Source organism: Haliotis asinina, chromosome 2 (assembly GCF_037392515.1).
Source record: "Haliotis asinina isolate JCU_RB_2024 chromosome 2, JCU_Hal_asi_v2, whole genome shotgun sequence".
NCBI lineage: Eukaryota > Metazoa > Mollusca > Gastropoda > Lepetellida > Haliotidae > Haliotis > Haliotis asinina.
The window spans coordinates 59,464,227-59,479,022 of NC_090281.1; the positions used below are offsets into that span (position 1 = coordinate 59,464,227).

The following is a 14,796-nucleotide window of genomic DNA, read 5'->3' on the forward strand; positions in this document are numbered from 1 at the left end:
GCATCCTGTCAACTGCCCAGCTGTGACTTCTTCCGTTTTCTGATGCTGTTAGGCGATTGTGAGCGAGAGTAATTAAACACGCTTTAACAAGAATTCCAGTTCAGCAATATCACGACGGGGAACACAAATAATGAAGTTAACACAATGAAAACACGAAACAAACAATTGCTTAAAACAATAGCCTATTCCACCGAGACAAGACAATCATACCAACATATCTAGCGACTATCCGGAACAGGGTCCAGTGTATTTAGATGCTCGAGGTCACGTCATCTCAACATTTGTCCAATATTGTCCGGTGATTACCTCCTGAGTGAAGGTTGTTATTTGTTTCAGGGTTTGTTTTCGAGAGGATGAAGCACCTGGTATACGTCATCTTAGGAGTGCTAAGTTTGGTGGACGGGGCAAGACATCGCCGGTTGCCGGCCTACCTCAGGAGATACGCTGAAGGGTAGGTACACCTTGCGTCCATAGATACGAGGTATCCCCGCCTGGTTCCTTCATAGATACCATGTACTCGACCTGGTACCCTCCATAATACCAGCTGCCCTCCATGGATACCAGCTACCCGGTCTGGTTCCCTCCATATATCCAATATGATTATTATCGATAAACGACATATACAATCTAACGACAGAAACATATTCAGATGGTTTTGTTAAATCAAATATATTAGAAATATTGGTTACACCTACACAAAAGTTCTTGGTTTGGATGCTAGGAGTTTGACTTGACACGAAAATCAAAGCGAATATTTGCACAGTCAGCAGTTTGATGACGTGAAGCGCATACTGAAAAATACAATCGAATGTTGCATAGTCGGTACAGGTGTAACAGTTCCTCGTCCTACCGGGATTTTCCGACTAACACAATTGAGCATTATCCCCGAGACGAACTGTCTGTATGTGTTCCCCAGGGGTGACGGCGTGAGGGGGTTGGGGGTAGCGTGACATTCTCACGTATCGGTCATGTGTGATGAGTGCGTTGACATTTACGCCCGGACTGGAGGGTACGCGAGGTAACATACCGACATCCCCACACAAAGGCCAATTACCTGCACATTACGTAACCCCAGCCAGTTTGTGAAGCGATTTGAGGAAACTGACATGTAACCAGCCGCTGTGTGTTTACCAAACAGTTTCATTTAAAGGGGAACACCTCTATGCTGTTTGTAGAAAAATTAGCTGCTAATGCAGTGAAATGAGATATTAATTCTCTGCCTCACGATACTTTCCACCCGTCTAGGTCAACTTTCAAAGTGTAGTCTTAGTGCACTTAGAGACTAATTACGTTTAAGTGAGGACTGGAGTGAGTGAGTGAGTATAGTTTCACGTCGCTTTCAGCAGCATACCAGTAACATCACGGAAGGGAACACCAAAAATGGTCTTCACACATTGCATCCAGGTGGGAAATCGAACCCGGGTGTTTGGGTCCTTGTCCTGTAACTTCATGAAAATCTTTCCACCATTACACTTGCAGAGGTATTTAATTTAGCCTATTCTGGCAGTTTAGGACAAGTGTTATTTTGTCATTGCCGTAAAACTCTCTGAAATTAAAAATCAGAAAATCATTCATTCCAGTTTTGGGTTTCCCTTTGGTGGCCATCTTGTAAATAAAGATGGCAGCCATTTTCTACTTTAACGACATCCATAAGAAGGAGCGAGCATTTACAGAAGTTATGACTGAGCGAAGACAGATAGATGGTCAAATGAAGCGATACTTTAAACCTAGTCTACAAACACAATGAAATAACCTTTCTGTATTACTCGGCGGCGTGGAGGGTCAATTCTCCATGCATTATCTATGCACGAGGGGAAAGCCTCTCTCTCAACTGACAGTTCTCACAGAGCTTCGTCGTTTCCATCACTAACACATTGCATTAACGGAACTGAATTTTGAAAAACCACCACCTTTTCCACCAAGCGCTAATGTGCGTTTGCCGAGTGGTTAAAGCGTTCACTCCTCAGGCATGTTCGATTTCTACATAGACACGATACGCGAAGTAGATTTCCGGTGTCCATGGCCGGGACTAAACTCGGCGTAAAAATGTTTTTAGTCACTCTGTTACTGTTTCAGCTATGAAAAAAACAAGACTACTACTTTCTCGGTCTCTGTTACAACTACTATCACCACCACTGCCATCACTAATACAACTGTTGATCCCAGTACAACTTCTATTACTAGAACTACCATTATTTCTACTTTTAGCAGTACTACTGCTTCTTTAGACGTTTGGGTATTAATGCTCATCAACTGCTACCACACCTACCACGAGTACCACAACAACACATGCAGCTAACAGCAGCTTCTCAAGCAGTGCCAGCAACTGCGCTTACACCGTCAACGCCCCCCCTAGCCCCCACCCTCAACTCGATATTCCACCCTCTCCCCACTGTCCTGGTGTATGTAGCGCCAACAACTGCTTCTACAACGACCACGACGCTCCTAGCTAACGCCACCCTCTCCACTACATTCCGCTCTATCCCTACCTTCAAGTTGCACGTGAGCGTCTTCAGCAGTAGGTGAGGGGGAGTATCTATCCTTCTCATATGGCGCCTGTTGTGTTAGAGCGTATTGTTTCCGTAGCTACCACGTGTTTCCCATCAGTTAGATACATCTACAAACAAGCCCATTGTCATCACCTCCGACTGTCTGGGGTTTGTTTACAGGTGGGCACATTGGAATCTCATACACGCTGTTTTCTGTGGATAATTAGATGCGATGCATTGCGCGTCAGTTAACAGACGAACCCTGGAACATTATACTACTTACAATATGTCCGCTGCCAAATATCTTCATGACAAATAATCTTAAATACATTTGTTTCAGTTTCAGACAGTGGTTCGAGATACTATCAAGTCAGTGCACCCCATGTCGTCGAGTCTGATCCTTATTATTTATGCTACACAGCTTAACATTTCCAGCCGTCCAGTAACTTACTATTGCCGGCGTTAGTTAGTGGTGTGTTATGTCCTGATCGTAGGTTCGAATCCCAGAATCTCTCTGATTATGATCATTGGTTATGAAGCACCTCGCCTGGTGAGGTCTTGAAGGCCTGAGGCCGTACCATTTAGTCTCCTCCATCAGCTGAAGTTCAAGGCTGACCAAACGCATCTCACTCTATGAATACACAATACCATTTAGAAAGTGGTCAAATGTAGCATATGTTGCTTTGCGATTACACTGTCTTAGTTAAGTTCATGTTCTATTCCTTTTGTTTGGTTGAGTACCATCCGGCATTCGAACCTACACCCTCAGAGTCAGGCATCTAATCACTAATCCTCAATATGTGTTCCACCTGACTCTGTACGCCATTATATATACTCAAGAGCAAAAGAAACCCAACTCTGGCTTTTTGTCAAGTATTTAAATAGAAGATATAAACATGAACGCTTATTGTTATTAGATTTCATTTTCCCGAAACTTGCGTTTCTTTTGCCGTTCAGCATATCTACGTTAACTGTGCGGTTGTTACATTGATACGTATTTCCCCGAAGGCCCAACGTGTGTGTCGTCCAGCAGGCTTATGGGACGGGGGACAAGTACTTCACCAGCTGCTTCGGGGGCAAGGCCATGAGGATGATATGTGAGCGTCCCACGTAAGTAAGAGGGTGACAGGTTCGATGAGAAATGCCCTTGACAAGTTGAGTCTATGGACTCCGGTGAACTCCGAATCCAGATCCGACTCGTGACGGATGAGGAATACATACAGAAAACGCCAAAGGGGGATGCAGGTCACTTGGCCTACAAGAACCTACTTAGTCTGCACATTAGGCCACGAGTCAGCCAACGCATGATACATGTATTCGAAATGCGAATATAATATATTCTTGTGAAAATGCCCTTTGCACGTGTGTTAGATAACACCTCTCACCTGGATCTATTCCACAAATTCAACACCAAGGCCCAGGCCATTCCAGGAGTGGCAGGTGGGATCAACGGAGCATTTGCTTCTGTTTAACGAGTATGGTAATAGTATAGCATGCATTCTACATCCGTCCTTTGTGTTGACTTGGTCTTGCGTTGGAATCCCCATCTGAGTTGGCTTCTCGTGGATCTGGGCCCGTAGGGGGATTATTATTCTGTCTCACAGTCCCTGAACCACATTACATTCCCTACTGCCAAGCCCTAAATGAAACAACTGTAGAATCTCCGGTCTCTTCGGGGCTCCTGTTTGATTTAAACAGTTTTATTTGTTACTATCAAAATTATGTATTCAGAGAATAATCATTAGTATAGATGATCGGTGATCCACGTTCCGCAATGGCTCGTGCTAAAACTGGTACTCCAGATGGCATACAATATGTCAAAGACGGGAACCTAGTCCTTCACGTGCCTCCGCTTAAGACTTAAGTGCTCTGCCAATTATTCGTTATCGTGTTTTCGTAGATCGAATGACTGATATGGTGGCTGGTGGACTGAGGTTGAGACTTAACTGAGACGAGCGTAACTGCAACCCGCTAATAATTTCTGCAGTACTCTACGGTGTTAAGATCGCCTGTCAAACCGAGATCACAAATAGAAACTCCACTGGCGTCTTTCTTTCCTTGACTGTTTCAATTATCAAAGTATTCTTTACAAGTGACTTTACAATTACAGACAGATGTATTTACTTGTTCTTTCAGTTTGTGTGTAAATTTATTCGGATACGTTGATATTTCGCTGCCTGTTTAGCAAATGCAGAGGACTTATCACCTTAGATAGGCTGTTGTTTATTTTCGGAAAGTGACAGTTTCTTGGGAAGAAAACTGTTTTGCGAATTTATTTTGTAAACATTTATTGTGTGACAGAAATACTCCGCTTATGTTATTCTGTAAATGAAAAGACAAGGAAGTCATTGACAGCGTGTCACGATGTTCTTCCTCTAATCTCCTCCATACAGAACCGTGTGTGCCACAATCAGCCATTGCACACGCTCTTAATGCTGTCAACAACCTTTTACCTAAAATGCATAGCGACCCTCAGCTAATGTTTAACAGGAAATGTACACACAATTATTTCATTACAACGGTTACAATGGACTCCATGGCAGAGCGTAGAGTCCACAGGCTCAGCACTTTTCTGTGCAGAGTTACGTCCCTTAGTTGTTAAACTCCTACGAAATTATTGGTTCGAGTCACAGATTCGGGGCTGATCCTGGTGCATAGCGCTCCATACTCGTTGCTATGTGCTATTTCGGGGGCTCTCCTCATGACTAGTCCTAGCTTATTGTTCGAACCTCGAAACCGTGGGTCATTGTTTGTGACAAATGAACGGTTTTCTCGGTTTTTCGAGAAATATACGATAAAGCTGAGCGCAACAGTGTAGTGGTAAGGAGTCACGTGCACATTGAAGGCCCAGGTTCGATCCCCAGTGGAGGTACCTGGGATCGGGTCCCGAGGTGGGCACATTTGTGTAGTATCCTAGGACAAAATGCATAAATCCACATTGTCTCAGTTCTTCAGCTGTAAATTGGGTTCCCGTGAGGATGTGCTGGCGATATGAGTGTTTGGTTCATTGCGCTTAACAAGAGGCATGGCTGTATGATCCCCAGGGAGATGAAAAAGTGTCGGAAAGTACAATAGTGTGTAATGTATGTACGTCGCGCCGTGAGCAGGCCGTGTGCAAGGATATGAGCGCCATATAAGTGCACTGTTATTATTACTATTTCTGTAGTACAGATTGCATTTTAAAACAACATTAACATAACAGAAAACTGAAATATTCCAAATCTGTGGTACATGCACTGACGTATATCCCAACACTGTTTCAGGTTTGTTAATTTTCATTGCTGTTCCGGATACCACAAGATAAAGGGGGAGAGGGGCTGCACGGGGGGTAAGTACATCACGTGGAATGTTTGAATGCCAGTATAGAAGCTGGTGAGTAAAAGAGAATAAATACAACTCTATGTATAACGGATTCTGGTTATACTGCTCTCAGTGATTACGGTCTGATACTGCTGCAAGAATCTACATCGAAACGTCGGTAAATGCTATAAATCAGAATATGTTAGATATAAATTTATATGGCATCTAATGGTGGAAAATAGCTTATATGGACCTGAACAATGTCTACAAGACAGATATGAATAATGTTCACAAGACTGATATGGATACGGTCCACACGACCGATATGGACAATGTCCACAAGACAGATATGACCAATGTCTACAAAACTGATATGGGCAGTGTTCACAAGACTGGTGTGAACAATGTCCACTAGACTAAACTGGGCAATGTCCATTCGACCGATATGGACAATACCCACAAGACTAATATGGACAGTGTCCACGATGCTAGTATGGACATATCCGACATTACAGCCGTTACAGTTGTTGTAACACATTCACATTTAGCTGAAATATATGAAACTATCCTGCCCTGCATGGATACGGAGACCACTTTTAACTGAATCATCCGATATTTGATCGACAACCGCCAAGAGCACTGATAACAGGACTTTCAACTTATGCCTTATAGCTTACATTACACAGTGGTCTTTCGGAGTCGATCACGTGTAAAAATATCACGCGTTTCCTGGTAGGCAGGTCGGCGTGCCCTAATGCTGTATAAATATACGGGTGTGCGGTATAACCTTTATCATCGGTATGGAATCTACGACGACGGAACTGGTTTATTTTGCTTCTTGTATAAATTTCAAAAACAATACACTGGACAGGCATTTGCGGGAGTTGTATTAATAGCATGTCGTGGATGTTATTTGGTGTTGGATGCGATTGATCACACCAAGCTGACAGTAGATACACTCAAACAGGAAACTCATGGTGGTGACTGGCAACATGTGATAGCTGTTCCACAAATATGTGCAAACAGTCCAAATGTTCCTGTTGGAAATAAAGAGCCACGAAAGGCTTAATGTCGACGAACTTTGACATATGTAATTCGATTGGTTTGTAAACTGAGATGCTGTTCTAGGGTATGAGTTATTAAATTTGTCATGTGTTTCTTGGGAAAAGGTATGACACATGTCGTTTTATACCATTCAGTTAACGAAGTTCGTTTTGAATCTTTCAAACTCTACAATAAAGCGTTAACGCAGAATTTGTAGCACAGTCGTATAAGCGTCCTCTGTGCAGTACTACGTTGCTTGGGCACGCCAGAAACCAATGATTGTGGGTTCGAGCCCTGGTTTATCCTGATTGAATTGGTTCTAGGGTTGTCAGCACCACTTCCGTGCTCGAGGTGATGCTGGCACGTGCTTTAATCTGGCTTTAGTGGGTGAGTGAGTGTGTTTAGTTTTACGCCGCGTTTAGCAATATTCCAGCAATATCACGGCGGGGGACACCAGAAAATGGGCTTCATATATTGTACCCATGTGGGGAATCGAACCCGGGTCTTCGGCGTGACGAGCGAACGCTTTAACCACTAGGCTACCCCTCTGCCCCTCTCTGGCTTTAAGTTGATACGCCTTGATATCTGAAATACCAGGCCCAGCTCACCCACTCACCTTTGCGTTGTCGTTGCTGCTGTTGTTGTGCACCTTTGATTGTTATCGTTGCGTTGTGATTACTCTCACTGTATTGTTGTAGTTATTCCCTTATGTAGCTATGGTTATTTTTTAAGTGAGTCCAGTTCAGGATATAGTGAAGACAGCCCGTAGTCTTGGACAGATGGAGTTCAACAAGTACGCGAGACAAGCGGACCTTCTGGACCAGCTGTCCACTGGCGGAGCCTACACTGTGTTTGTCCCCAACAACAGAGCGTTCAGAGAAGCACCGCCGGATGTCAAGTGAGTGATACCGAGACTCTGTGAACGAGCCGTAAATATACAATTCAGTGATTGTCACCATCCTCGGTAGTGGGGGAAATAATTCATTCCTCGCATGCCGCATAGAAAAAAAAAACAGAAACGTTTGATTAAGATGGGGGTAGACTGTTTGGTTATTCTAGTTGTTCCCAGTCACAACATTGCTGGAATTGCGAAGAGTGGCGTAAAAATATAGTGAAACTTTTCTAAACCGATATGCCACTGGACCGAAATAAAATGTCTGTTTATACAGGGTGCCGGATGAGACAAATCCGATCATTTTCCAACATGGTTGCCATTTACGCTCTTCAATCTCTTTATCTCTACAATGCCTTTTATCATTTGTAATTGTGCAGTATATGTATAATATTATCTATTCGGTCGGTGAGGTAAGAAGATCTACCCATCGGACGTACTTTATGTCTGGATAGATCATTAGAACGGACGTCACTGAAATCTGTTGGCGTGTCAGTCTGCCTGTAAGGTTGTTTGTTGTGTTGTCTCATTCACAGACAAAGTCTGGTACCAACAAACCCTGCCGACGAGTCGACTATGCTGTACCATATCGTGCCCGGACGCATCAACATCGGCGACATGCGTCGTGGGGACTATTCTTACAATACTCTCTACAAAGATGAAAAACTTAGAGTCATCAAGTATGCTTTTGGTGTAAGTCTTTTCCATTGTGTAACGTCTCTATAACATGTTGACGTAGTGGTAAATATGGTTCTGTAATGTCATATTGACGTAGAATGAAGGACGTCGGAAGGTGCTGAAATGTTATTTTAGAAGAAATATTATAACAAGACCTTATCTTACCCTAGGTCACAACAGTGAACTGCGCCCGACTTGAGCGACCTGATGAACTTGCCACCAACGGGATAGTCCATGTTATCGATGGGGTAAGTTATAGCGGTAGCATAACATTGTCTCTGAAAGATCAAGTTAAAGAAAGAAAAGACATAAAAAATGTGGAAGTGATTAAGGCCGTGTAGGTTCAGGCTATATAGTGATGGCCTCCGATAGGAACAGCACAGGTCAAGTAATGCCCCTGAATGATGGTATGTCATAAGTGGTCTTCTATCGCCTGAAGACATCTTCAACAGTGCTGGAACTCGTTTCCTGGAACTGCTGGCAGCGAATCCTGTCCTTATACCAGAGAATGTGATTGTGTGTAAGAATGTTCCAAAACATGGGTTATGTTATGGTATATGGGCATTGCATTTAACTGAAATTCAAAGATGATTAGATGAAAACCGAAGAATTTCTCACAAAATACATTGCTAGAGGAATTAAAAAGATGACTACGTGACAAAAGTGACATAAAGGTTTCTCGTTTTGTGGCGCAAAAATTCAACTGTTGCGAAGGTTGTTTCTAAAAGGAAAACCACTTGTTAATAGTTTACTGGAAAATTGCCATTAGCATATGATCTCACCAAAACCGCTGGCAATGAAATCTATCCTGACAGTGTATGGAACAGCCGGAAATGAAATGAAATTCTATTTCTTCCAAACTTCCCCTGCATTTCAAGGTTTATGCACTTTAAGTCTAACTACTCGGGGCTTGCAACTCAAGGACTGACTGGAACCAGCAAAAGAATTCGTGCTATAGGGCAATGACATCATTGTTAACAAATATGATATACTTTTAATATCCTGTCTACCGAACCAGCATTCAATATTTGAATTGTGAACTACAGTAGCATATTAACACTGCTCGTCCATGTTCACACTCTACTTAATGGTATGCGTACATCTGTCAATATCGCCCAGTCGCCGAAACGCGACTACAGCGTGAACCGCATGGTTTTTGATGATATTACCTAAAGCATAATTAACAAATGATGCTGAAAATATGCAGATGATGATATCTTTATTCTCGGGGTGACTTGAAATGTGTGATTGACTGTAACAACAAACAAAACTTAGATTCACATATAGCAATAACGTTAACTGTTTACGATAGCACGTAACCCAATTCATAACGTGTTACGGACTACATAGTTTTCATTTATTACATTTTCATTCTTACAATAACTTATGTAATTACCTTATCGTTACAACTTATCAATGCACGATGTTATTTTACCGCCTGATACGCTCTCCTGAAAACGAACTTTTAGCTTGTCTGTTGACCATCTCGCCATGAGTCCTTCGAAAGATGTGTGCAGAGGCACCTGAATTATCTGCCCTTTAATCATGTATATGGTTATCTGCCCTTGAATCACCGGATCCTTACAATACTATTACACTCACAACCATGTCTAATTCCCACAGCTTTTATCAAAACAACAAAAAAGTGACAGAAAATATAATGCAATTGTGTTTGTTAATACTGGAATGGAATTGCGTCACACGGCGCCACGGTGAGCACTCTCACACAAACCTGACCTTGCACGCTCTCCACGTGTAGAACGTCGTCTCAGTGACGGCAGTTGGATCCAGTTTCCGCAATATCATAAGCTAAGGAATGTTCAACACAAACATTACTTGAGATAGTTTATAGAAAAGGATCACGTCTTTATACCTACATGTATCGCGGAGTATTTAGCTTCTATGTTGAGGTGGATCTCTTACACAATCATCACCAACTTTGATATGTTTACTTGCAGCCTAGACGAAACAATGACGTTTCTTACATTGTGTATTTGGCGCGACTGCGTATGTCGGATGATAAGGATGTGCCCTAAATCGTGTAGCTTCATTCTTCTCGAGGGATTATGTAATATAAAGGATTTGAAAGGATTTATGCAAAAGCTGCTCGGTGCACATAATCGCCAATAAACAATGGCCACACCTCGAGAAAAGTCATCACGTGGGTCTGTGTGAAATGTATACAATATTTACACCTGACAGTGACGTCCCTGTGTAATTGTCCTGTTTAACACGTGTCTGTATAAAGAATAATATGTGGGTAGTGGAAAGTCCAGTACAGATGGTCCAAATGGTATCGTTTTGAGGGATAGATCTGGTTCCGGTTCTAACAAAACTGGATCCCGATCCCAAAAACCTTCGTAGCGCTACGACATTCGTAAGCCTTAGGTAGACTATTGAATTACGACAGGTTGTAACGCTATGAATTTTTTGTGGATCGCAACCCAGGGCCTAGATTTCCAAAGCTCTCTTAGCGCTAAGATAGTTGTAAGTTAATGTTAATGTACGGCACTTACGACTAAGATTGGGGAATAGTCGTAAGTGCCATACATTAACTTACGACTTTCTTAGCGCTAAGAGAGCTTCGAAAATCTATGCCCTGGGTTGGAATCCACAAAGAATTACAACCTGAAAGTCGCTGAAAATAGTCTTTCAATGTATCTAAAGGAGTTTTTATCTGGTGTACCTCTGTTCGATTTTCTATTTTACTACGTAAAAATGCTAGTTTGTCCCAGAAACTATTTGTTTATATAGTCTAAACATAAATAGATTTGACCAGATAATTGTCTTCATAAATGTAGACCATCTTGGATGGAGATGAGGTTGGGATAGACAGGGGTGGGGCCTCTTTTTCGAAATCTTTAGAAAGTGTAATTATATATATATATATAAGATGCTGTACGATATAAACCTAAGATCGTTTTGATTGTCCTAGACCGTCATCAGACCGAGAGTTACCGCCCTTTACTACTACAAAACGTCGAAAGCAACCGCGATTGTGTTTTTTTTTATAAACAAACCCGAGTACCTGGTGTGAATCAGGGTCAGAGTGTGGACGTGACACCATCAACTTTATAATGTCAACATCTTTATTTACGAGATAAACTGTTCGTCTTATCGTGCTTGTTTGCCGGTCTCTGAGCCCACACCAATACTGTTCTTCGCGAGATCAAAGCTGCAGACGGTTAATATTTTATAGATTGTGTGTGTATTGAGGTGCTTCACCTGACAGTAGGTAACCTGATTACATTCCAGCATCCCAAAGCTGTATATAGAGCTCAGCTGTAGAAATTGTCTATAGACAACCACAGGAGTATCCAACTACCATTGATGGTTCTAATAGTAATAGAAGTCATATCCTTGCACAATGCCTTCTCACGGCGCTACGCACACACTTTTTCCACCTCATAGGGATCATACATCCATGCTGCCAGTTGGACGCAATGAACTAAACACTCACGTTGCCAGCACATCCTCAAGGGTACCTACTATACTGCTGGGTGAACTGAGACAATGTAGATCTAAGTATCATGTCCACGGATAATACACGGATAATGTGCCCACCTCGGGACCCAAACCTATGTGCCTCTAAACAATGTAGGACATCTTAATATGAATCCATGACAACACCTGTACTGCCTTTTCATTAGAATGTGCTAAACGTATTTTAAGACAGTCAGACTGATGCAGACCCTGCTACTCACTCAATCACCCAATCACTCACTCACACACTCTGTGGTCCAGGTGATGAAGCCTCTGGAGACGGAGGGGACGTTGGCGGAGAAGATTTTCAGCGACGACGACTACTCCCAGTTCCAGCTGGCCTTGTTCACGTCGGAGATGGCGAACGATCTACGTCGACAGGACGTCGAGTACACCGTCCTTGCACCCAACAACAAAGCCTTCGCCAAGCTCCCCAGTGAACTGTTGGACTCCATTCTCATCGACACCGACACGGCTCAAAGTAGGTCACGTGACATGGTAACAATCTCAACGTTCAACGTCAGCCCAAGGCACATGCACACATTGGGAAAAAATCAACATGACTATGGTGGGCGGGTGGGTTGTTTATGGATGTGAAAGTGTGACGGTACTTGATTCAGGTAGTTATCAGAGACTTTTGGAAATAAGATCCTATGATTCCCTGGCACCGCGTGGTTTTCAGTATCTACATAAAAGTGTAGCTTTTGTTTTTTCAACGGAGAACTGCACAGTTACATTCGTCTTCGTGATACGACTACGCGGCTGCAAATTGAAATAACGTTGATTTTCAGATTAGAAAATTTCCTTGACATGACGTCCTGTGGTGCAAGAGTTGGGTTTTATGCCCCTTTTTATCAATATCCTAACATAATTTCGGCATCGGAAACCGGAAATGGGCATCACGCATCATCAGCATTGGGGGAATCGAACCTGTGCCTGCTGCCTGAAGTGCGAATGCTTGAGGTTACCCCATCTGCTCAGCACTAGAAGCTGTATTTGATAAGATTAAGATATTTGTATTGCATGGCCCAGGACATAATACTGAAATATTTTAGTTATCGTCAGCAAATCCACTGGTAAACACATATAAGATGATCCACGACCTGACAAATGACACCAATTTGCATACTTGGGAACAGAACGATCCACTTGAAACAAGAGGGAGACAGGTTGTCTGATAAATATCGAGAAGTTCATTTTCCTTGTACATTTCACGCATGAATTGTTATAGTACACTCGATTTGGGAACGGGTACAATCCCAACGAATTGAATCAACACAATATACTGAGCAAATATGTCAAGGACCACCGATCCATTTCACGAAGCAAATGACATTTTCCTGTGTTTTTTTTAACAAAATTGTTGAATATCTAAAGTGCTTGGCAATGCCCCAATCATCTATTTGTCTTCGTCTTAACTAAAGGTTAGCGTGGAATATGAGTATCTTATGCCTGAAATTGCAGTCTTATCATTCGAAGGAATATCCGGTGTTGATTTCATGTCACGGTTAGCATGTATTGCACATGCATAATCGTCAAGCTACCTGTAGCAGCCAAGTGTACTCGCCCAATTCGCTGTACCGCCTCTCTTGTCACAAATGCGTTTAGTGCGCAGGATAATCTAATATGTGTCTAGCAGTAAAACATGTATTTTAGCCAAGTAGTGTCCTCGTCTCATCAAAATCCTGGGTTCGATGTTTGAAGCGCACACCAGGTATGCCCCTTAAGTGCCGTGATATTATCCAAAACGGCATCAAACTATTCACCACGAAATTAAAGAAAGCTTTTTACACGTTTCTTCCTTTCATGCAGATTTGCATAGCAGATGACACAAAAGTTCTAATCCTGGTATGGGTAGTACAAGTGGAACCTGTGGTGGCAAGAGATCTGATATTGTTAGAGTATTGTTACAAACGTCACAAATCAATCAATCAATCCAGTCAATTAGTCAATCAATGACCCTTTTCCCCAGAGGTGTTGAAGAAGCACATCATCAAGGGCGTCTACTGCAAGGACGCCGTGGTGATCGCCATGGGCGTCAAGTCGCTGGACGGATCAATGATGATGATGAAGTGTAAGCGAGATGGCGTCTACTTCGACAAGGCTCGGGTCGTGGACGGTGACGTGTCCGCCAGCAACGGTGTGCTTCACGGCGTGGACGAAGTCCTCATACCGGAGTCAGGTGGGTGAAACTGGACAACCTAAGGTGAGGACTTCATACCAGAGTCAGGTGGGTGAAACTGGGCAACCTAAGGTGAGGACTTTATGCCAGAGTCAGGTGGGTGAAACTGGACAACCTAAGGTGAGGACTTTATGCCAGAGTCAGGTGGGTGAAACTGGACAACCTAAGGTGAGGATTTCATGCCAGAGTCAGGTGGGTGAAACTGGACAACCTAAGGTGAGGACTTCATACCAGAGTCAGGTACGTGAAACGGAACAATCTAAGATGAGGACTTCATACCAGCGTCAGGTGCGTGAAAGTGAACCATCGAAGGTGAGGTCCTCGTGCCAAAGTGCAATGTAATGCAAAGCGGCAATTTTGCCTTGTCAACTTAAACATCAAGCTCGCTATGTACAGTTTTGTGTGCGTTTGGTGTGATACAACATCATATTTTCATCACTTCCTTGTCACCTTTGACATTGTGTGACATCTCCCATGACAACCATCACTGAATCATTGAACGCTCGTTTCCATCATGTGTGTTTGGTTCAATGTGATGACGCCTTCTGATTTACATCGAATACGCCCTCGGCTTTGACCGGCGCTATTTTCATTACTGCTTTACCTCTGCATTGCTTGTGCTTCTTTGCATGTACTTTGGTTTAGAGTTACTATCCACTGCAGTTATACTCTCTCTACCTCTGACCCGCGAAGATTCGCGTCAGACCTTTTCTTCAGCAACCCGTGCT

The 14,796-nt window shown here is 42.9% G+C and overlaps 1 protein-coding gene across 1 annotated transcript in view; it reads left to right on the forward strand.

The window, feature by feature from the left end:
- LOC137274021 (transforming growth factor-beta-induced protein ig-h3-like) overlaps positions 1–14,796 on the forward strand; it is a 47,627-nt gene that overhangs the window by 26,032 nt on the left and 6,799 nt on the right. Inside the window, exons 2-9 of the mRNA XM_067806976.1 lie at positions 337–451; positions 3,498–3,599; positions 5,753–5,817; positions 7,566–7,731; positions 8,262–8,418; positions 8,574–8,651; positions 12,148–12,367; positions 13,859–14,068. Of these exons, the coding sequence (XP_067663077.1) occupies positions 354–451; positions 3,498–3,599; positions 5,753–5,817; positions 7,566–7,731; positions 8,262–8,418; positions 8,574–8,651; positions 12,148–12,367; positions 13,859–14,068 (1,096 nt within the window). The 5' untranslated portion in view covers positions 337–353. The remainder of the gene's footprint in view (positions 1–336; positions 452–3,497; positions 3,600–5,752; positions 5,818–7,565; positions 7,732–8,261; positions 8,419–8,573; positions 8,652–12,147; positions 12,368–13,858; positions 14,069–14,796) is intronic.